Raw genomic sequence first — 23,014 nt, 5'->3', positions numbered from 1 at the left:
TTATCCACACTAATAAAATGATTTACCCTTCTCTCTGCGCTCTCCTCACCGAGGAAAATCGTTCGAGCCCCGGCTATTTGTGTGTGATCAGTAAATATTTAGTGCGGTGACATCCTCAGCTAGGCTTCTGATCGATTCGGGGCCCACCGGGAGGTGCGCACGGTCAGGGCGGGGCCGCGCCGAGCCCGCCGAGGGGGCTCCTCCCGCCCTCGCCGCTGGCCGCTGATTTACGGCCTCTGCAACCAGCAAAGGGGGGCGAAAGCGCGCCGGGAAAATTGGCTTTTCAACCTTTTCACTTTTGACATTCAGCTGCCTCCCCAGGCTCTAATTCTCGCCCTACTCCCCCCTCCTCACCCCAACCAAGGGCGCCCAGTGCGCCCTGCGCGCCCTTCCTGCGGCAGCGCGCTGCGCTCGCGCCCCCGAGGCCCGGGGACCACCTAGCACAAGCCTACGCCTCGACGCGGGGAGGCCCAGTCCCCTGCCCTGGGAGTCGTCGCCTTCGGGGCGAAATGCACTCTGCCCGCCCACACCTCAGAGGGTGGAGGGGTTGTGGAGAAGCCGAGAGCTGCGGTGGCCCAGAAGGGGAGCCACTGTCCTCGTTACCTTTTCTCCGACCCTCAGTCTTTTCCCCACTTCTGTGGCTGGTCCTCGACGCCCCTTGGGCCGGATGGCGTCGGGCGGAACTTTACTTTCCTCGCAGAGAAGCTCCCGTTTCCTTAGAAGCGGAAAAAGCGCTTAGCTTGGAGGAGTTGGAAGGGGGCCTCCTACCCTGATCTTGGCTGCCAGAGGGTTGCGGCCGCGGCAGTGAGAGTGTCCTCACCCCCACTGGCCTCCCCGAGGTGCACACTCCTTCCTTATTTCAGGGCCGCGCCCTGAATCTAGACACCAGGCAATGGGCCGACCTGGAGTAAGGCATGACACGCTCTCGCCCCCTCCTACAGACCCACCACCTCGGGCCGCTGCCTTGTCAGAGGAGGAAGATGTGAAAGATACTAACCCCCTGCGCTCCACCGCTCTGCAGTCGGGGGCACGGGCCTGAAAAACTCCAACACTGTCGCCCACCTGTTAGCGGCCCTGATCCCCTCTCACCTGAGGCCGAGGCTTCTGCAATTCCCCCCGGGTCCAGGGAGGGAGGTGAGCCACATCGCTGGTTCATGCACCCCTCCCCAGCGCTAGCACCCTCTCCTTTGTCGCACACGTGATTTTCTAAACCACTTTATCTGCAGACTATATCTTTATACTAATGCATACTTAATTGGTCCGTCTTGACTGTCCATATAAAACAATTTAATTAGGGTGCTTTCTTGCTTTGGAAAGCAAAGAAAAAAATCTGCCCAGTGCTTATTGTATTTAGCACCAATACAGGCAGAAAATGTAGCACAAGTTTTTGGTTGAAAGAGCACCTCTGTGCCCATTGAAGGGCGTTGATCCGAAAAGACAGAAAGGACAAGTAAAATCGATTTGAAGCGACCCTCTCTGTCCCTTTCACACCATTCAGAAACTCCATTCCTTGTAAGACAAAGACCAGCGCCTTGGGAATTCTCAGGGAAAAAGAGGACTCCAGTCCCACAAGCCTAGGGCACTTTTTAAAAACCTTCAATATTGCACTTAAAACCCGCTCTCGGTTCTGTGCCCCCCGCATGCGGGTTTCACTGGCACCCTCTCCAAAGCGTCAGGCGGTGTGGCTGACAAGCCCCCACTCCTCTGCGGGCTCGGCCTTCTGGCCAGGCCAGACCAGGCTTTTAGGGTTAGTGCAGCCCTCACCTTTGACCCCCAAGATCGAAGTGGCTGCCACACTGCAGAGTGTAAAGCTACAACCCAGGCCAGAGTTAAAACAAAACAGCAAAATATTTCTCTACTCCCAAACCCAGGGAAACCAGTTCTGGTTCAGCTGCCTGAGCCACCTTACCCAGTAATACCTCACTCAACTTTTTTTTTTTTCTTCTTCTTTTGCAATGAACTGCCCTAGCCACCTCTAAAGCAGGGAACTTGGGTTGTCAGGGCTGCATCGCTGGGTAGCGGTGAGTTGTCCTCCATTAGGAACCCAAACACCAGGTTATCCGACAGGCGCCCTGGCTGGGGAAGGCAGTCATCGATCAGACCTGGCAGGAAAGGGAGGGAGAGGAGGAGAGAGGAGGACGAGGGGAGGGGAGGAAACAGGCTGAGCTGTGATCACCTTCACCTGCCCTGAGCCCGGCCCCCCTGTTCAACTATCCCTCGACCTTCTGCTGGGGTTAAAGGGGGCGGGGGTGAAAGGGAGGGGGGCATCCCCAGTTACACAAGTGGCCTCCTTCTATAAGAGAATGAGTTCATCACCTCCCCAGAGAAGCCTCACCATCCATCCACTCGTATAACTGATGAGACAAACCACAAGGAAAAACTTCTGTAGCCCATATTTATGGTATTAATGAATAGTTAAAAAAAGATTTACACTTCTTATGATCAATATTCTGAGTTATTTCCCTCAAAGTACATAATTACAGTGTCTTCAGAGTTTTCATCATTGTTTGAGGTGGCAAAACTATTTGTAATTTTCATTAGCCAGTAAACATGTAATTAACATTCAGCACTGTGTTTAACTTAATTCCTGTTTAAGACAAGGACAAGAAGCAGCCGAAGAGGGTTAGTTCCATTTGTCAAGTCTGACATACATCTTACCATAACAGTTTCCTAAAATAAAAGATCCGTGTTTCCCCATTATTCTTCTCTTAAAACAAAACAAAAAAATTCCATTAGTTAAAACTGTATTAAACTGCGAGGGGAAGCATAGTTTATTCTCAATTTTTGCTAGTTACTGTATTCCTGCTTCCTTTATTCATTTTGGGAGGTGGATGTAGGGAGGGGGTGAATTAAGCATGCATTATCTGAAGACAGAAAGTGGGGAAACCCCTCCCCCCAAAGAAATAGGTTTCCTCTTCAGGAAAGTTCTAGAAGGGGAACTGGGAAGGGGGGACATGAATCTGCAGGGGAGAAGGAAAAATCACTTGCGGGGGTTGAGTTAAAAGTAGAAAATGAGGATTTCAATGGATTCCTAGGAAAGATGTTGCCCTCCTGTTTCAAGTTCTATCTTTGATCTAGGGTGAGGGGAGCCTGTCTGCCAGTCTGCGAGGCTGCTGCTTTTTTCCCCTCCTCTCCCACCTCTGTTTTTTTCCAACTTGCTTTAGGATTAGCCTCCATCCCTCTCGACCCCAAACAGTGGAATTTGGCTGTGCCTTGGGTCGTCTTTGCTCTGCAATATCGCCTATAGTTGTTGGCGGTTTTCTGCTGAGGCTGAGCCGTTAGCTCCAGCCTCCGACTAAACTCATTAAGTTGGGAGATTTTTTTCAATTGGACGGGTGTTTTTAAAGTCTCGTCTTTCCAGCCCCAAACAAGGTGTAACAACGCACTCTTCCTTCTAAGGAATGAGATGAGAGACAAGGATCACTCCAGACATCTCCTACCTACGGTTTGGGGTTTTTTTTCTTAAAGGCGAGGCTTGCATTCCTCAGCAGCTATGTACAAAGCTCCCTGAAACCTCGTCTCTCTAAAGTTACTGTGCAGGGCTTTCCAAGGCTGAGAGCGCCTAATACATGGGGAAGCACTTCCCTGAGGTGGAAGATCTCTCCCTTCACCTTTCCTCTTTTTCCCTGCAGGCTAGTGCCTACTTTTTATCAGTTTGCACAATCGCTTAGATAAACACCGAGGAGGAGATTCTCTTTAATTATCAAAGACACATCTTTTCAGGGGGCCAACAAAGCATTTATTTCACCCGCCAAACTAAAGGAGAGTTATTCCAGTTTAGAAGGAAGATGCAAGCGGTTTGGGACCTTGAACAAGGCAAATATGGTTTTGGTATGTTTACTTACAGTATTTTTTTTCTCTCTCTCTCTCTCCTTTCTCACTTTCCTCCTTGTGCTGTGTGGGGTTGGGGATGACTTGGGGATTTTCAAAAAATCGGATTGCTAACGTGTATGAAATGCCTAGGACTGTGGTTTAAGGTGTTCGGGGAAGGGGGGACAGTCAATTCAATGCCTTGCCATATTTTATTACATGTGTGCGGTAGGAGAGGTGGTGGGGGGCGGGGAGAAGGGGAAAATACAATTGCGAAGCTGCCAAAATATGATTAAACCGAAGCGTAAAGACTGCGGTGCCTCCCATCTCCTCAAACTCATTTCCTTCGCTAGAGCAAACTAAAAACCAGTCCTATAAGCGTGTTTTTCCAAGCAATAGACGACTCGGTTTTCTAGCAAAGGAGCTGCTAGGCTCGCACTAAGCGTCAGAATTTACTGTTCGATCTGCCTCTGCGCTGTATTTTGCAACCTTGTGCAACTGACATCCAGCCAGGCAGGGAGGGAGAAAAGCTCTGCCCGGCGCCCTCGGCCGCGTCTCGGGGAGCAGAGCGCTCGGTTAAGCTAGGAGAATCGCAACGAGAAGGGTACTCACCATCGGGCGGGGTAGTGGAGCTGGCGTGCGGATTTCAGGCAAACGTTTACCTTTTTGCTGTCTATTACAACCGTGTCGGGCTGACTTAAGCAATTCTGTGCTCTGTCCAGAACGTTCAAGGAACGGTTCCTCATTTTTAAAAAGCCAGCGAGAGAGACGACAGAGACAGAGAAAGAAAAAAGAGAGGAGGGGGTGAGGGGGACGCGCATAAACCCAGTTCAGAAAAAAAAAAAAAAAAAAAATCATCACCTCTCCGGCAGTGACTCAGGAAGCGCAGAGGTGGCGAGATAGGAGTCCGGTCCAACCAAGCCAGAGCCAATTAATTTTAAACCCTGAAGAATTATTCAGATTAAAATGTACAGAAGTTTCATTCTGCTATGCCTACGTGAGCTCAAAGTCGTTTCCCTTTAAGAGCTCTTTTCTTTTAAAGTTGCGTTTTAGGCAGCGAGGACTCTTACACTAGGGGGCAGACAGATACTGTACTTGCTCCAATCTTAAGCAATTTTTTCCCTCCCAGCATATGCTCTGATTTAGCACTGTAAATTTTTCAGAGGACCCAACTCTGACAGCCCCTGGTGATTTTCAAAGTACCACAAGCCAGTGGTTAAAAATTGCATTGACTTGGAAGTTCAGAGAGACACAATGGAAGCCCCTTTCTCTATTCATGGAGCTCCAGTGTGGTGGAAGAGAAAAACACACACGGACTAGATTGAGGGGAAGGAGGAATTCAATGAATCCTGGTGGACAGAACTGGTTTCTACTGAGTTCAGAGTTAATCTCGACATTTGCTGAGGTCTGTATTCATATTATGATTTAATTTGTGGAGAATTACGGCCACTTTCTGGAAGAAAATCATATTCCTGGGTGGCTTCTTTTCCCCCTACAGTAAAACAAATGTTTTTTCAACTTTCTCCGGCCAAATTAAAGCTTGCCATTCTTCTCATTAAAATAAATTTACATCTACAATAAAAGACTGGGCTGGATTTTCTTAAAAAAAAAAAACAGTAACAACATATTGATATTTATCTTTTAGCCTTAGAGCTGTTTTAATCAAGGAATATGAGCATCTCAGAAGAAGACATTTTAAAATATTTTCTCCTTGTTTTTCTTCTCAGTCTGCAGTCTTCTCTCTTTTCTATACAATAAATTAACTACAATTGAAATGGTCATTTTTTTTTGGTTTTGTTTTTTGGCTTTTTAATAGCACCCCCATAACTGAATGAGTCCTAAAATACAGAGTAAAACACCTCTGACTTATTGGCAGCCCTGTGGTTGTATGCCTATCAGGATCCAGAGCTGTAGGAGATGGTTGGGAAATCCTTCATTTTAAATCTGAAGCCATCAGAGCGTACTTCAAATACCAAAAATCTCAAAGTGTCCTGGCAAAGCTCTTCTTCCTCAAAAATTTCCGACTGCATGTTTGTAAAAGGTGATCTTGCCATGGAAGTGTCTGCACCCAAGAGGCGAGTTTAGGATTTCCTTATAATCAGTTATATCTTCTATTAAATTGAGATGGGGATGCCCATTAGATTTTCTATCTCAACCCCAGCCCTACCACATCTCTGCTGAGTTTGCCCCTAATCTACTGACATTTGTAGCATTAGGAAATTCCTCAAATCATAGAGGTTGAAAAGAAAAAGAGTAAAAAAAAAAAAAAAAAAAGCACAGCCTTCTCCGAAATGATTTCTTTTCCATCCTTCTCGTCCTCTTTAGGAGAAAGTTATATTGTGTCTCTAATCAACCTGAAATTTTCTGCCTGGCTTTGCTCTATGGCAATCTCATTACACACCAGTTTTATGATAGCTCAGTGTCCACTATAGTTCTTTTTTTTTTTTTTTTTAACAACTTCCAAATAATCCCAGCACCTGCAGCCTTAGTGAAATATGTGATTTCAGCGGAGGAAGGGTGAGGGCTAAGGAGGTTTCAAGAATGAAGCATAAGGAGAATCTTTCCTTCCCTATAAACTAGTGCCTATCTGCCTACATCTTCATTTAGTTCCTACCTCGTATTCTCCCCATGTGTGTAAAGGGTATTGAGTGCAAAGTGCAATCTATACATGTCAGTTATATGTATGGTTTATTATTTTTTAAACCTTCATCACTCCGATTTTTTAAACTATCACGGATGCTTTCCTATGGTCATTAATTTACTCTTTGTGTTCATGTTTCCTGAAGCTCAACATGTTTTGTGTAAAATATCTTAATTGTTCATAAACCTGGTTGCATTACCAGTCTACAGTTTTTTCTTGCTGCAAAGAGTGTATGATGGAGTCACAGTTTTGTTCTATAAATTTTGAATAATCATAATCCACTAACTGGTCAAAATCCAACAGACAGGTTACTGATTTGGAATACAGTGTGTTCTGAGGGGCAATTCTAGATGTTTGATGTTTAAAACCAAAAGCCCTGGAATTCAGAGACATAACTGGCTTGATGATTTTAGCACATTGAGCAGAATGGCACAGGAGATGAAGTTGTTCTCATTGCAGTGAATCTCCTGAGGAAGAATATGGCTTGTGCGTGATTCCTGTGAGTTGTACTTGTTATTATTCCCAATTTGGGGCAGAATCTCTGGGTGTGTTTTAATGACTGTATGAATGCTTAAAAGGAACTTGAGGAACAATGAAGTCGTACTCAACTGTTCTATTACCTAGAAGCATAGTCGCTGAAGCCTTTGTCTGTGTACATTGACAAATGCGCATCTGATATATGTGCGCTTACATATGTGTACAGAGGGTATGCACAGGGGATGCTGGGAGGCTGCCTCCGCTTGTCCATCAGCGGGCAGAAAGATCTTTTCACCTCTCACCACGACTGGGTGTGTGGCAGGACGTGGGCTTGGGAGTTAGCTGAAACTAACGAGAGAGGATAAAGTTGAAGAAAATTGATTTTAATTGCATCATGACAATGAGATGAAGTCTATTTCTGCTTCTCAGCATCCGAGATGCTTTATTTGAGCAATTAAAATGTCAGGCCACATTCCTGTGAAATGTTAACCCTACAAGGAAAACACAGCCACTGACGGCTCCTTTTCTCTAAAAAAACGAAAGAGAGAGAGAGAAAGAAAGGAAGGAAGGAAGGAAGAAAAGAAAGAAAGGAAGAAAGAAAGAAAGAAAGGAAGAAAAGAAAGAAAGAAAGAAAGAAAGAAAAAGAAAGAAAGAAAGGAAGGAAGAAAGGAAGGATGGAAGAAAAAAAATAGCCACCAAACCAAGCAAGTGATCAGAGTAGACTAAGGGAAGGGTCTACCATCACCCGGATTTGACCAAATGTTTCGTTTGGAAAATGCCTGCAAGCTCGGCTCGAGGCACCTTCCCATCCTCACCCACTACCCCTCTGCAAAGAAACCGGGGAACTTTTCTCTTTCTCTGGTACTGTGGGCATAAAGATGCGCTGGGAGTCCCGGGTGGTGCGCGAACGACGGATTTGGTGGCATCGCCAAGTTGCGAGAGTCGAAGTCCTCGATTCCATCCAAAGTCTCTCGCGGAGCCTTTAAGAGGCGTTGTGTGTGCGCGCCGCGGTCCTCTCCCCTCTGGAGCGGAAACCTCGGGTGCGGGGTGCGGAGAGAGCCGTGGCCGCGCGCCCGGGGCCAGTGTGGGCCCATCCCCCGCTTGGCAGTGGCGGCGGCACAGCCGCCCCCTCCCCGCCCCCCTTCGCCCCCCGCGCCCGGGCCGCGACACTGCTCGCGCTAGGACCGGGCTGAGCCCGCGGCCGCCATGGCGGGGCCGCCGCGCTCCGGCCAATGACGGCGAGGGGGCGGTGCGCGCGCGCCTGGCCAGGCCAACCCCGGCTGCTGCCTTATAAGGCGCGCCGTCGCCATGGCAACGTGCGCTAAGTTGCAGCAGTCGTGTCAAAGTTCACTATATAGAGAGCTCAGTGAGCTGATCGCGGAGAAGCCACTTCTGCCAGCCCCGGCGCCTATAAATCGCATTCCCTCCCGCGCCCCCCTTTTTAGCATATTTGATCACTTTGATTCTCTGTTCTTTTCTCTCCGCGGTGTGTGTGTGCGTGCGCGCGTGTGTGTTTTCTTCTCCTCCTCCTCCTCTCCCCGAGTTGTCTTCTTTCTCCGGGTGCCGTGCTGCCTTTTTTCCCCTCTTTCATTCTTTCTCTCCGTCTTTTCCTCCCCCCTCTGCGCACGAAGGATGTGCTTCTAGGTGGTGATCTGCCCTCCTCTCTCTCTTTTATCATTTCTCCCCCGCCGCCGGCGAGTTGACTCTTTCCCTATGTGTGTGAGGCGGCGGCGGCGGCAGCAGCAGCAGCAGCGGCTCCGGCGGCGGCAGCAGCGGCAGCAGCGGCTTCAGCGGCGGCGGCGGCGCTAGAGGCGGCGGCTCCGGGCCCGACCCGGCGGCTTCGGCGGCGGCGGCGGCGGCTCCAGCGGCGGCGGCGGCCCAGGCGGCCCGCAGGGAGCGGCGAGCGGCCTCTATCCGGCGAAAGCGGGCGGCGGCGGCCGGAGCAAGCGAGGCGCGCGCCGGGCGCCTGTGGCAGGCGGCGGCGGCGGCCCAGCGCCAGGACGACGCCGCGCAGCGCCCGACGCGGACCACTTTCATGCTGATTCCCCCGGACCCGGGCAGCGCTCCGGCCACTCCGTGGGCCGCCGGCCTCCGCCCCGGCCTGCCTGGCTCTCTGGGTGCGCCCGAGACCGGCGCCTCTGCTCTCCTAGTCCTCCTGATTTCGATGGCTTTCCTGAATGGCTGACTGTGGGCTGCCCTGGACTTGGCCCCCGGACAGTCGCCTCTCCTCCTCCACCTCCTCCTCCTCCTCCTCTTCCTCCTCCTCCTCCAACTCCTCGGCTGCACACCAGCTCTGAGAGCGAGAGAGTGAACGAGAGAGGGAGGGAGAGAGTGAGAGCGAGGGAGATCTTTGGAGAGATTTTTTTTTTTTTTTTTTTTGCCTCTTACTTCTGTCTTGAAGCCAGACAATCGACTTGCAGCTCTCCCTCCCCTCCCTCTCTCTCCACGTTCTGCTCCCACTTGCTCTCCCCCGGCCCCATCCCCTCCCGGCGGAAAGCCCCCCGAAAGCAACAAAGCTGAGCCGAGAGAAACAAACAAAACAAACACACCGGGCCAGACAAGCAATCGACAAAACTTTGCAAAGCAGAAACAAAAAAGGAAAAACTAACCAACCTCAACCAACCAGACCCCGAGCCACCCGGGGCGCCCTCTCGCACCCTTGCACACACAAAAGGCGGCGCGCCGGAGCCCGAGACCCGGGAGCCGCCGCCGCCAGCAGCCAGGGGAGCAGGAAGTCCGGACGCGGCCCCCATAGATATGGCAATGGTAGTCAGCACGTGGCGCGACCCCCAGGACGAGGTGCCCGGCTCTCAGGGCAGCCAGGCCTCGCAGGCGCCGCCCGTGCCCGGCCCGCCGCCCGGCGCCCCGCACACGCCACAGACGCCCGGCCAAGGGGGCCCGGCCAGCACGCCGGCCCAGACGGCGGCCGGCGGCCAGGGCGGCCCTGGCGGTCCGGGCGGTGACAAGCAGCAGCAGCAGCAGCACATCGAGTGCGTGGTGTGCGGGGACAAGTCGAGCGGCAAGCACTACGGCCAGTTCACGTGCGAGGGCTGCAAGAGCTTCTTCAAGCGCAGCGTGCGGAGGAACCTGAGCTACACGTGCCGCGCCAACCGGAACTGTCCCATCGACCAGCACCACCGCAACCAGTGCCAGTACTGCCGCCTCAAAAAGTGCCTCAAAGTGGGCATGAGACGGGAAGGTATTGGCCTCTCATTTCTACCCCCCTCGCCTGGGGTCCCGGGGCCCTGGGTGCGTTTGGCTAGCCTGCTCTGGGTAAGGACACGGAAGCCCCAAGCTCTTCTCTTCGTATTGCAGCTGAAAGGGGTTTTATACTAGAAGCAAGTTCTGCATTGGAACCCAGATTCCCAAATCCGCATGCTTTGGCCGACTGATTTCCTCTTCTACTCTCTCTTCGGGCTCTTTTAATTTTCTTTGCATTGACTGCCAGTTCATTCGAGTTCGCCTTTCTGCAAGTGATGGGGTGTTGTTTGTTGTTGTTTTAAAGCCTGGTTTACTTCTCTCTCTTTCCTCTCAGTTTTTTTTTTCTCTCTCCTTGTTTTTCCTGCATGTTCAACACATGTCCCTCCTCCCCACCCCTCTCCCCAGCCCCCACCCGCTCAAAAAAAAAAAAAAACCAAAAAAAAAACCCCAACAACCTGAGATTGTACTTTTGTACAGGAGGTTCAAATTACAAATGGCAATTTTACGCACTTCGCCGTATTAACGCTGCCGCCCGGGCAGCACTCATGTGACCCTCCGTGGATTAACATTCGGCTGGAAAAAAAAAACCTCTGTTTTCTTTTTTCCTTTCACTTTTGAAAGGAGGAGAGCGCGATAGGGAGTAGGGGAAGGGTGGGCGAGGGGCCCTGGGCGGCTGCTTTCGCTCTGAGCGAGTTGGGTCTTTGTGATATGAAATTCGCCGAGCGCCGCAAGCCGTGCTCGGCCAATGGCGCGCTCGGCGCCGGGCGCGGGCTCCGGGTTGGGGCGAGCGAACGCCGCGGTTTCTTTGTGTTTCTGCGAGAGCGACTCTCCCCGTCCGGCGTCAGATAACAGCTCGTGCCCGAGCCTGGCCGGCTTTTCCTGGCCCTCCCCGGGCTGCGCCGGCCGCCCGCTCCCCGCCTCTCCCCGGCTTCCTCTCGCCTCGGCCGGCCTCTCTCCGCCCTCTCCCTCCGTCTCTCTTCCTCCGAGCACACCGATTAGGCTGCCGCCAGACCTCGGTTCTCAGCTTGTCTCTCACCGGGGGTGGCCCGCGGGGCTGGGGTTGCGGGGCTGGGGGAAAGCGGTTCCGGGGTGGCCACAGGCCGTCCGGGGTGCAGCTTGATGTCTTTTGCAAAAGCGTCTCACCCTCCCCCCAGCCTCGCCCCTCCCGCTCCCTCTCCTCCAATCAATAAAAAATATCAGCCGTTTAGCAGTAAGGAAGAAAGATGCCCCCAGAATGCTCCATCCCTCCCATCGTGCCGGGGACCGCGAGGCAAAGCGGCCAATTCTGGGTCCTCGGCCGCCCAGCCCGGAGTGGGCCTCCGAGGCCAGTGTGCCGCCCTGGCCGCCAGAGCTTGCCTGGGTGGTGATTTGAGAGGAGTGCAGCCGGGCTCCCGGCGACTCCCAGGTCTGTGGCCCTAGCGCTCTGGTGAGAGGGGCAGGCCTGCCTATTCCTGCGCCCCGCGGGGTCTGGGTCAGGTGGGGGTCGGGCTGGGGCAAACCCTGACGGGGGAGCAGGGGAACGAAGCTGGTCATTAACTGCGGAGTGTCTCCTTTCCTCCCTGCAGCGGTGCAGAGGGGCAGGATGCCGCCCACCCAGCCGACCCACGGGCAGTTTGCGCTGACCAACGGGGACCCCCTCAACTGCCACTCGTACCTGTCCGGATATATTTCTCTGCTGCTGCGCGCCGAACCCTATCCCACGTCGCGCTTCGGCAGCCAGTGCATGCAGCCCAACAACATCATGGGCATCGAGAACATTTGCGAACTGGCCGCGCGGATGCTCTTCAGCGCCGTCGAGTGGGCCCGGAACATCCCCTTCTTCCCTGACCTGCAGATCACCGACCAGGTGGCCCTGCTTCGCCTCACCTGGAGCGAGCTGTTCGTGCTGAACGCGGCACAGTGCTCCATGCCCCTCCACGTCGCCCCGCTACTGGCCGCCGCCGGCCTACACGCCTCGCCCATGTCCGCCGACCGGGTGGTCGCCTTTATGGACCACATACGGATCTTCCAAGAGCAAGTGGAGAAGCTCAAAGCGCTGCACGTCGACTCCGCCGAGTACAGCTGCCTCAAGGCCATAGTCCTGTTCACCTCAGGTAGGAAGGAGCCCTGCCCTCTTATGCCCACGCGCTCCTAGCTCAGAGTTAGGGCCTGAACTCTTCGGAGCCCCCAGAACTAGCCCAGCCTCCCCCTTAAAAAGCCAAATTGTGCAACTTGGAATGGGAACTTTGCATAGCTGTTGGGGCCCCACCAGGCCTGTCCTGGGGAGAGGGAAGAGGAGAGGAAGGCTGGGTTGCAAGAAGGATGCTTCAGACACAGACTCTCAAAATAGGCCATGGGGAAGCCTCTCGGGCCTGTTCCCCTCCCACCAGACTAGGATGCATGCTTCTGCTCCGTCCCTTAGCTCAGGCCTTCTGGGCCAGCTGAGCCTGTGGAATCTCCTCTACCCCATGGCTTTCTCTGTCACCCTGGCTGAACCTCTAGAAGATGCCCCTAGGCACTGGAGCAGTCTTGGAATCATCCCTGCAGGGGAAAGTTTGCCCCTGCAGGGGAAAAGTTTGCCTGCTAATTCAGTAGGAGTTGGAGCTCCAGGCACATCCAACCTGAGGGCAGCAATTTTCAAAATCATATTTTTATTAAAACAATGCAGACTGCCAGGAGAGGGGAAAGAGCTGTCAGAAAGGGGCCATCATAACTCTTCAGAATGCCTGTAGGGGGTTGAAGACTCTGGCCTCTCGCTTCCCCTGCCCAGGCAAACAGTTAAAGCAATTTTCAAATAACCCAAAGTGTATGCCAACTTGGGCTGGGTATGAGTATTGCTGGAGATATAAAACCATCATTGACTGCATTATGAAATCTAATTAGTTTGCAGGTAGTTTAACCTGTGTGAGTAATAGACCTAATATTAATTAACTCTTGAGGCCAAACGATTGTTGAAGGTGTCTGGCTTACCACTTTGGGCCACACCTGAGCCTTTTGGCTGCCTCCAGGCTGAGTTCAGCAGAGCCCAGGTGGGTGGAAATCACCCCTTCCACATTCCTGTTCTAAGTTGTCAGCTGATCCCTTTGTCACGGCTGAGAGGGGAAGGGGTTCCCAGTTCAGGATAACAAACATCTGGACCTGGGTAGGGCTTGGAACCTAGTCACCCACTGCAGGTTTTGCAGCTTGTAATCAGGACACGAGGAGAGCTGTGGAATTCCTGTGGCAGACAAAAAGATCCACGGTCTCTTCCTTACTGTTCCAAGGAATTCTGGGGGCCCAAGTCATTAGCTGAATCTATTGCAGGTTCTGAGTCCTTAACCCACTGTCTTTTACATATTGCTGCTCTTCACATAAAATCCACCGCCTCCACTGCCACCCCAAATTCTGCCTTTGAAAGTCCTTAGGTAATCAATTAAAGGACAATGTCTGGGCAAGGAAGAGCTGTATGCAGAGGCTTGGATCTGGATTATTTTTCTCGGGGGACCTGTCATAACTAGAACATTTGCCTGATGCAGAGGTACAGGCAGGATCTTCCCCTAGCCTATAGCCACCTTCACCCCTTCCCAAAACCCTAACCCAGCCCAAGTTCCCAGACCATCTGGGTGGTGGTTCATTTCTTGATAACCTTGTTAGCTCTTAGACTTATCCTTGGTCTTCCAAGGAAAGAAATGTCTGATACTGTCGCAACAGTTTAATTTATTACTATTTGCAAAATGTAGAGAGGCCTGTGTGGAGAATGCAAATCACCTCACAAAGAGATAAAGGTTCCTGTTATCTGATTCTGAGACAGTCCACTGTAAGAAGGAGTCCTATGCAAACAGATCTTTTAATTCCTGATCACAGACACCAATGCATTCTGTATACATGCAAAGTCCTAGATCCACACATGAGGAGATTGTATGTGTGTTCTGATTCTTGGGGTGGACATGGTGGCAGCTCTTTTTGAATATCTGCTTTAAGAATTCACAGTATGCATGTGTTAGCCCTCGTCTTGCCTGGGGAGCCCCCAAAGGTCAGGTCACAACCTGCACCGCCTTCACTGAGAAGCCTCTCATTTCAAAGGCACTTATTGTATTTTCACGTATCCGAAAAAGAAAAGTGTTTTCCTGAAGATAACGGGGAGGGGTCTCTTCTTGCAGGGACTTGGGTGTAAAAAAAAAATAATAAGAGGGGGGTGGTAGTAGGAGAAAAAGAGAGAGAGAAGAAAAGGAGGGAAAAGAAACAGCTCAAATGAACAGAGAGATCACAGTTTGCATGGCTGCCCTTCAATAGGCTAAACTGACAAGATCAGTTTTAAAGGGCCACTTAAATCAGTTTCAAAGACTGGAGAAAAATGAGTCGCCCTCTTTGGGGAGAATCTGAGGCTGGGTCGTGGGCGCCATTACCCGGGGCTGGGCCAGGTTGTTGCCCCCCTGCCCCACACACTGTATAATTATAAGCCAAACTATTATTTACAGAGGAGGAGGGGGCAGAGCACTGGCAGTTTTGGTTTCATCTGTTTGTCTGTCTGTTTACTGACCTGGGCCAGATTTACCCAATGCACTTTGCTTGGGCCTCCCAGTGACCAAGCCTGAGGACTCGGACAGGGAAAGCCTGCAACACATTGAGCTGTGTTTTTATTTTAAAGCAAATACCCCAGGACCATCTCTTGCGGTCCCCAACCCCCAACCCCCCCCATCCCAGTTTTCAGTATGTAGGCATTTGCTCCAACTCCGGTTGGGGCAGTTTGACAGAGCACTGTACACACACCTCATGTGACCCATTTCAGACCTCTTAATCTGATGACTGAATTCTTCGTCTTCTTCTCCTTTTTTTTTTTAAACTTTCTTCCAGATGCCTGTGGTCTCTCTGATGTAGCCCATGTGGAAAGCTTGCAGGAAAAGTCCCAGTGTGCTTTGGAAGAATACGTTAGGAGCCAGTACCCCAACCAACCAACGCGATTCGGAAAGCTTTTGCTTCGTCTCCCTTCCCTCCGCACGGTCTCCTCCTCAGTCATAGAGCAATTGTTTTTCGTCCGTTTGGTAGGTAAAACCCCCATCGAAACCCTCATCCGGGATATGTTACTGTCCGGCAGCAGTTTTAACTGGCCGTATATGGCAATTCAATAAATAAATAAATCAAGATAAGAAGGGGGAGTGAAACAGAGAGAAAGAAAAGGCAAAAGACTGGTTTGTTTGCTTAAATTCCTTCTATTAAGAAAGGATATAAAAGGATGTTACAAGTTTGCTAAAAGAAGAGAGGGGAAGAATTTAATGGACTGTGAATTTCCAAAAAAAAAAAGACTGTCAAATGAACTTTTACAGAATGCATTAAAAAAACAAACAAACTCCTGTGTCGGTCAGAACAACTTGCTACTTATCATTTTTGTATAAAAAGGAAATTAGTCTTTTTCTTTTTTTGGTAAATTTTGGAAAAATATTGCTAAAAGTGCATTTAAGGAGATTGGGAGAAAATTAGCAGAATGGAGAAAGTAAGTCTTTTTTTTTCCAAATTATTAATTGTCCTGTGTCTATGTACCTCTAGCTGTTCTTTTTTGTACTTTTCTGGTTCCAAACCAGTTTATTCTGTGGTTCTATAATAAGTTTTGATATAATCTTGGCTTCTTAAAAACTGTGTATCCTTAAAATATATGTTCTGCAAGAATTAAAACTCAGTCCATGAAAATATCATAGGAAGACATAAAACTTTAAAAGGCAACTCAAAGATGATGGAAACGCACTTACAAGTGGTGACCAAAAATTTTAGGTGAAGTTGAGCACTCTAATTTGAGAACTGGAGGAACCACATACAACACTTAACTTCCCCTACCCTGCCCACCCCCCCAAAAAAAGATACCATGACAAACCTAGCTTTTTAAAAATATTTTAAGAAAGAGAATGAACTGTGGAATTTATTGGCAGCCAAGGAATGTGTCCAAGACACATGCTGAGGTTTTGAATAAAAAGTGAACTTTTGTAATTTGAATTGGGTCCCGCTTACTTCTTGAATTGTTATGAAAATCCTATATCTGTTTGTATATTTGCAAACCCTTTGTATTATAATTGTTGATATTTTCCCTTTTTAAAAAATACCATTGAAATCAGCATGACAAAATAACACTGTTGGCACTTATAGGTAACGTGATTGATTCAGTATCTTAGAGTTTACAGTTTGTGTTTTAAAAAAACTGAAGGTTTTTTTTAAGTGCAACATTTCTGTATACTGTAAAAGTTATAATAACTGAACTGTTTGGTCGAGTCTTTGTGTGTTATATTCCAAGGAAAATTGAAAGTATTCAGAAATTAAAATATTATTTGATATCTGAAACCTGTTTGGCTGTCCCCACTCACTGTCTTTCCTTCGAGAAGCCCCTGTGAGCTCTCACTGAGCTGGACCGGGGGCTCTATTTGTTTACTCCCCTCAGCCAGTTTGTTCAAAGGTAGACTAGTGTATTTGCCTGTTTAATTTGGGTGTGTGGGGGCGGGGAGCTGAAGTTAATGGTTTATCTATGGTTTAGGAAGTGCCATACTGATATAGTAAACCACCCCCATTCACCTAATCCTTCTTTTAATTAAAAATGGATTTTCCAGGAAAAAAAAAGGCCCTTATATTTGTCACACTTAAGTGCCTGCTTAGGGAAGGTATTGTGAAAAGTATTAGAAATCTTGAGATCAGTATCTATTTTATGATCAGGAAAAAATACTGTTTTGTACATTTCTGACAGTTACGCAGAAGACCGTTCAAGCAGGCTATCACAGCCTTGTAAATAGAAGGCAGTTGTTTGCAATGAGTTTTTCCTTAAGTAGGTGTGATTTTTAAAAATATTCTGTGGTTCTCATCTAGTGTGGTTGTTGAGAGGATTTCAAATTCAGTGGTATAGCTTAGAGCGGCTGAAGGGTTTATTTTTAATGTATATATGATAACTTGCAGTTGGCCTTCCCCTCCCCCCGTACGTTCATTCTGTGAGAGCATGACCACAGGTCAAGGGAATCTTTTCCATTGGAGTTCTGTACATAAAAACACATCGACATTTTGACATTTCAGATTGTGTAGATGCAGTCTGTACTGCTCTTGGGATCCTTTGTCCTTAAAAGCCAAATTAAGAAAAGGAAGAGAAAGAAAGAAAAAGAGAAAGAAAGAAGGAAACTTTACAGGGTGTGCGGATTTGGAAGTATCTTGTTTTGGAGTCTTTTCCTCTTTCTCTTTTCCTGGTTCGGAGGAAGCTCGGTGTGTGGGAGCTTTTGCAATTTTTGTTCCTATTGAGGCTTTGCAGCAGCCCCACCACTATCCCGTGCCGTGGTTTGATTTTAAAAGGGGGTGGTGGGTAAGAGGATGTGAAAGAAAAGGGATCATTTTGTAAAGTGTATTAAACTTTGATACTCAGTTCCAGTCAATACATGTAGACCAGAAAAATCTGTCTGATTTGTGCATCTGAGCGGAGTTCTCCATCTGACCCTCAGCTTCTTTCTGTAGATATATACATACATAAATATAAGTATGTTCTTATGGCAGAACATCGCTGACCTCTAGATCGAGGTTTTGTAGGTTGTTTTTTTTTCTCCTCTTGCAAGTGCTATCCATGTGAGTGTGTGAAGTTTCTCTAATAAGTAAAACACAGGCCCTTTTCCTTGTTTGTTTTGTGTTAGTTTATTGTAAACAGCCATTTGTTGTAAATTATTATTGGCATTAAATTATAATTTATGATTTTCAAAGCAAAAGACAGTCCCTGTTTTATTATGCTTTAAGCATGTGTTCTAGACGTTGGAAATCTCTCTCTCACTCTCTCTAAGTTTCAGCAGTGAGCTTGGGGTCTGCGAGGCAGAAAAACAGGACCCAAAATTTTTCAAACGGTTAAAACAAAACCCCTTGTATATGTTTAGAGTGGCCGGAGGAGGATCTGTTTAGAGTCTTGAGTTTGGTTTAAGTTTATTGCATTTAAAGAAAGTTTTTCTTTTCACGCTGAGTTAGAACAAAAGATCTTTGCTGCGACTGAATTGGACAAAAGACGAGGGCTGGGACCCAGCGAGTGCGTTCTGTGTGAAATTGACGAGATCTTTAAAAAAGCTGCTAAACATGGCGACTCTTTCCCTTTAAGTGTCTCTTTTTCCTTGCTGGTGTTTTTTTTTGTTTTTTTTTTTTCCTCCATCTGATCTGAGCTCGCTTTATTTCTTTTCCCAACCCCGCTCCCCCTCCTCCTGTTGGTGCTCGGGGGAGTGAGAGAACCCAGTTAGAGGCGAGATGCAACAATAGTCTGAGGAGGGAGAGAGAGAGAGAGAGAGAGAGGGAGAGGGTCGGTCGCTGCTTCTCAACACTTTCAAACAAACCTGGGGGAAGACTAAGCTGGGGTGGGGGGACGGTGAATTCTAGCCTGTTCGCTCGGCTCGCGGTCGTCCTGCCTCGGCCTTTTACCAAGAGTTCTCTCTGGGCCGCCAGGGACTGGGGCTCAAAGTTAGCGGGCGACGTCCGGGGCTGGTTCCGCGGAGACCGCTGGGTTAGCATCCGGCCGGCTGCGGGGACGGGAGCCTGGAGTTGGCAGCAGCTGCTGAGAAGTGCCTGCCCCCCAGCCCCCGCCCCCCACTTACGTGCGGCGGAATTCCGCCCGCGCCCCCGGAAAGTCCGGGGTGCCGGGCGCGCGGAGCTGCACTCCTGGGATGTGCATTAAGCGGCGACGGGCGGGGGGCGGTCAGGGGGAGCTCGAGCGTGTGAAACTCTGCCTCGAAGCTCGCTTTTGACTTGGTCCTATGAGCTGAGCCAACATGGCGTCTCCCATTGCACCGCGAGCGCCGGGCTGCCAGGCACGGCAGGGCCGGGTAATAGAAAACACATTGGTTACCAAAAAGAAAAAAAAGGGGGGGGGGCGGCTAAAGGCCATTCCATCTGCAGGCAGAAAACCCTCCTTTAAACTCTCTGGCGAGTGAGTGCGGTCCTCGATTATTCTGTAATTAAAGCAGCAGAATTACTAGGGAACATATTGGTGACACAGTATCCCCTTCTCTGTTCGCCCCCTCCCCCTTATAATCCGGAGAGTTTATTTCAGGCCTCCCCTCCCAACAAGAACCAAATGAGAAAAAGTCTGTATCCTCAACCGTGATCTTAAATGTTTGAATGGTATAGGGGGAGGGGGCGAGGCCAGTATTAACAGACCTCGGTCAGTTCTCGCGCTCATTAATGCAGGGGCTGCGCCGGGGGGTTGTGCCGGGGCCTCCTCCGAGCTGGGGGTTGGGGACCGGGCTGCGATCCCCGCCGGACGTGGGCACAACTTGCTGCTTGCATGGCAAACTTAGAGGAAAGCTGGCTTTCTGGGCGGAGGGCTGACTTGGGGGTGCGCAGGGGCCGAGGGCGGGTTCCGGGCGGGCGGTCGCAGGCGCTAGAAATGTGTGAGCCGGCGTGGACGGCGCCCCTGACAGGAGCACTTCACAGCGGGGGATCCCCTTTATCTAATAGGTTTGAGAGGAGGCGAGGTCGGCCGTGGGACAGACCTGGCCGCCCAGAGAGGGTCTTCTGAGAGCCTCTGGAGAGACAGTGGCTTGGCCCGGGCTGAGCCTTCAGTCGACGGGGGAATCGTTCCTTACGTCCAACTGCAACTCCAGCCCAGGCCTGGAGACCCTTACCCTCAGCCGCCTGGGAGGGGAGTGAGGTACTCTGAATTCTGGGCCGCGTCAAGATTTATTGAAGTTAGGTTTAAAAAACGTGCTTCAGATGATTTTTCCCATTTTCTCAGATTTCAAAGGCTCCCTGCAGTGCGGCTGCCTAATTAATGGTGAAATTCAACTAAATCTAATTATGCAGTAATTTTAAAGCAGTTAGTGCTGGGCGTTGGTTTGTAATAGGACCCCAGTTTTTTAAAGTTTGCTTACTCTGTTGGTTTAGGGGAAAGCTATCTTTTGTAAGGCAAAGGAAGACGTGGAAATAGTTCTACTGCGTGAACTGGAGGGCTGAGAACGGCCCCCACCCCGTCCATTTCCATCCCCACTTCTATCTCCCTTCCCCTCTCTCTCTCTCTCTTCTTTTTTCCTCTCTCAAACTCACGCTCAAAAACTGAGCGAGGTGCTAACCCAGCCAGGGGACCCGGTTTCATAGCCAAAGGGGAAAGATAATTTTTCATAAGGGACACAAAGGGACTTGGTATCTGCCCTCTTGGACGCATCTGTAAATGCCCGAAAACAGGGAAGGGACTCTCATCTCTTCTAATAGAGAACAGATTTCCTCTCCTTAACATCCATTGTCATTAAGGGGAAAAGCTGACTCTTGGAGTTATAAATCTTATCGTCCTTCTGATAACACACTTGTAATAAGCGTCTTATTCAAAGTGAATTGTAAAACTGCCTCATTTAATATGGCATCTGTGTCATTAAAACTTTTCATTCCCCCCCCCCCCCCCCCCCCCCCCCCCCCCGCCCTTTGCGTCTTGCAGGCTTGGCATTCGAGCAAGTCCCTAGGTGCCATGTGGGCCTCTGGGGTAGGACCAAGGGAGAGAGAGGTGTAAGAGATGGGCTACCCGGATTTAGCCTGTGGATCTTAGTCTGGGGTGAGAGACCCCTGAGGCAGAGAGGGCCTGGCGAGGGGGGGTGCTGTGTCCCCCTTTCCCATCCCCCGGAGCAGCCCCCTCTAAATGACGTTCCTTGAAAGAAACATGCTTGTGATTAGCTAAGCAAACACATCTGCTTTCGGAGTTGGGCCTTCGTTAATTAGCTGAACAAAGGGCCGTTTTGCTTTTTACCTTTTGCTGGGGGAGAGGGTGTTATTTCAGGAGTGTCGCGGGCCCTCCTCTTTTCAATTGCAGCCACGACGTTAATTTTATTGGGATTACTGATGGGAAATGAGGTGGCTCAGGCTTCCGAGAGGAAAAGCTTGATCATTACCCCCTTTGGAACTATATTTTTCCACCCAACCTCCTGCTCGCGAGGAGGGGGTGGGGGGCGAACTACGTAGCAAGTTCGGAGCAATTGGAATCAGGTTCGCCGTCCGCTGATATCGGGTGACAGAGCGTGTGTTGAAGCTGAACTCTATAATTTGCGCCTCTGTTTCTTTATTAGGCCTGGACAACGAACTAATGAGCTTTGGCCCAGCACAGTGTCACTTGTATTTATTTTCTTATGGCAACTTTGAGATAGCGGAAGTGTTCCTTACCAGGAGCCAGAGAGGGCCCGGAGTCCTGACTCAGGCTGTCCCCGGCCGGGGTTGGTGGCTGCGTCCCCGGGGAGCGAGGGCCTGCGCAGAACTGACGGAGCCCGGAGACTGGGCCTTTAGGTGAGGCCCTCGGGCGCTCAGGAAGGGGTTAGGCCCTTTGTAGGCCCAGACATTCCCGCAGGCCCAGCTCCCTGAGGTTGAGGTCGAGGGGCGCGGGGCTAGCCTAGGGCAGGTCCCCAGGCAGGATGATGGTCGGAGGTGCAAAGGTGGCTTGGCTCCCTCCTGGCGCCGGGAGGAGGAGGGATCCACAAGCAGAGCGTGTCGGGCCAAAAACCCTTGGAGCGAGCGGGACTATCCCACCCCGAGGCCAAAGCGTCTGTCTGCTTTGTGTTGAGGGAGGCCTGGCTCAGCTCTCTGGTTAACTGGTTTGGGGGGTGGATGGGGGAGAGGATGCTTTAAAGGAGCTCTCGGGGTCCTGAAGTGCGGAGGCTTCCCTTCCCTCTCTCCCTAGTTTGCTCCAAAGAGTCTCAGTTGGAGAGGCCTGAAATAAAGTAAAGGAGGAGCTGGGGGGTGGGGACCGAAAAGGGTCAGCGGAGGCAGCACGAATACCCCTTGTGCTGTGGCAGAGAATACGAGCCCCCCACGCGGAAGGGGGGTGGGGTGCAGGGAAAGGGGAAGCCCAGGGAACTGCGAGGCGAGCCAGGACTTCTCCGCTCCGCAGCAGTCGGAGACTTCCCGCGGCTGCCGCCTTGCTCCCCACCAGGCAGCCCTGGTTAATAACGCCCAGGCTCTGTGTTCCCGCCCGCCCCATCTCTCCTAGCTCCATCCCTCTGCCTTACTAGCCCCCTCCCCACCTCTTCCTTCCTTCCTGCAAATGGGTGTTAACGTAGGTCTTTATGTTCTGTCTATAACTAGGATGTAATCACGCGCCCCATGCCTCTCTCTAAAAGCATTTAATAAATGTCTATTAAAGCGCTACAAATGTAAGATGAATTTAGTGGCGCGGCTGCCTCCCTGAATCCGAACGGTAATGATGGATTTATCAACGGGGATTCGCCTTCAGCCCAGCAAGGGACGTTTACTCAGCAAATATGTCGTTGAGCACCCACCCAAATACAACCATTTGACCCCCTGCAGGCGTTACCCACCTCACCCCTTCCGACCCCTGCCTGGTGGGCCAGGGTTGCCCCGGGGCCAGCGACGGCCCGAGGACCAGAGGGGCACCGCCCCTTTCCTGGCCTCTCACCCCCTCCTCTGCCTCCTCTCGGCCTGCGGGTCTCATCTTTTGGCGAGTGGGGGACCTGGCTTGAAGGTTTAGATGTGGGCAGTGGGTGATAGCAATATTAGAGCACACGACGAAGCGTGGGCTGTCTTGGTGTTGCCGACTCACATCAGTGGGCGCCTTCGCGCTCCTCTTGGTTTTTAGGGGGTAGCAGTTGTTCCTGAGAGTGGGCTCTTGAGCACTCAGGCTTTGACCAAATCTTAGGTTGTGGGATCCTCGCTGGGCCCCCAGCCCATCCCTGGGCAGCATTCTAGACGAGACGGCTCGAGGACAGAGGCCTCGGCCCCCAGGCCCTCCAAGGGCCCTAAGTGTGTCCAGAGTGGGTGCCTCTAGTGCCCACATTCTCCAGGCTCCCCGGACCCGGCCAACCAAACTAGAGGCGGCTATTTTCCAAGGTTAGGGTGTAGCCCCCAAGGCAGAGGACAAAACTTCCAAGTCTCTTCCCCTAAACAGATCTGGCCTCTCTCCCACCTGCCCTGGCAGGACCCACCGGCCATTTTAAAGTTTCTGTGGCT

General features: G+C 50.7%; 1 protein-coding gene across 3 annotated transcripts; it reads left to right on the top strand.

The window, feature by feature from the left end:
• The first annotated feature begins 3,525 nt into the window (after positions 1–3,525).
• On the top strand, positions 3,526–16,414 carry NR2F2 (nuclear receptor subfamily 2 group F member 2). 3 transcript variants are annotated; one of them, XM_065870928.1, is made up of 4 exons: positions 9,686–9,727; positions 9,848–10,127; positions 11,695–12,222; positions 14,942–16,414. In XM_065870928.1, the coding sequence occupies exons 1-4, from the start codon at positions 9,686–9,688 to the stop codon at positions 15,214–15,216; spliced, it is 1,125 nt and encodes a 374-aa protein (XP_065727000.1). In that variant the 3' UTR covers positions 15,217–16,414. The 3 variants fall into 3 exon arrangements, with proteins under 3 accessions (XP_065727001.1, XP_065726999.1, XP_065727000.1); XM_065870929.1 differs by lacking the exons at positions 9,686–9,727; positions 9,848–10,127 and adding an exon at positions 3,526–3,831; XM_065870927.1 differs by having other exon boundaries at positions 9,416–10,127.
• The last annotated feature ends 6,600 nt before the right edge of the window (positions 16,415–23,014 follow it).

This window comes from Phocoena phocoena, chromosome 2 (genome assembly GCF_963924675.1).
Source record: "Phocoena phocoena chromosome 2, mPhoPho1.1, whole genome shotgun sequence".
NCBI classification, from domain to species: Eukaryota; Metazoa; Chordata; class Mammalia; order Artiodactyla; family Phocoenidae; genus Phocoena; species Phocoena phocoena.
This window is presented reverse-complemented; position numbering and strand designations above follow the sequence as displayed.

Excerpts from the sequence above, each read along its gene's own strand:
- NR2F2 (XM_065870927.1), top strand. The coding sequence starts at position 9,686 with ATGGCAATGGTAGTCAGCACGTGGCGCGACCCCCAGGACGAGGTGCCC. Across the intron at positions 10,128-11,694 it reads AGTGGGCATGAGACGGGAAG|CGGTGCAGAGGGGCAGGATG; the intron begins GTATTGGCCTCT and ends TCCTCCCTGCAG. Across the intron at positions 12,223-14,941 it reads CATAGTCCTGTTCACCTCAG|ATGCCTGTGGTCTCTCTGAT; the intron begins GTAGGAAGGAGC and ends ACTTTCTTCCAG.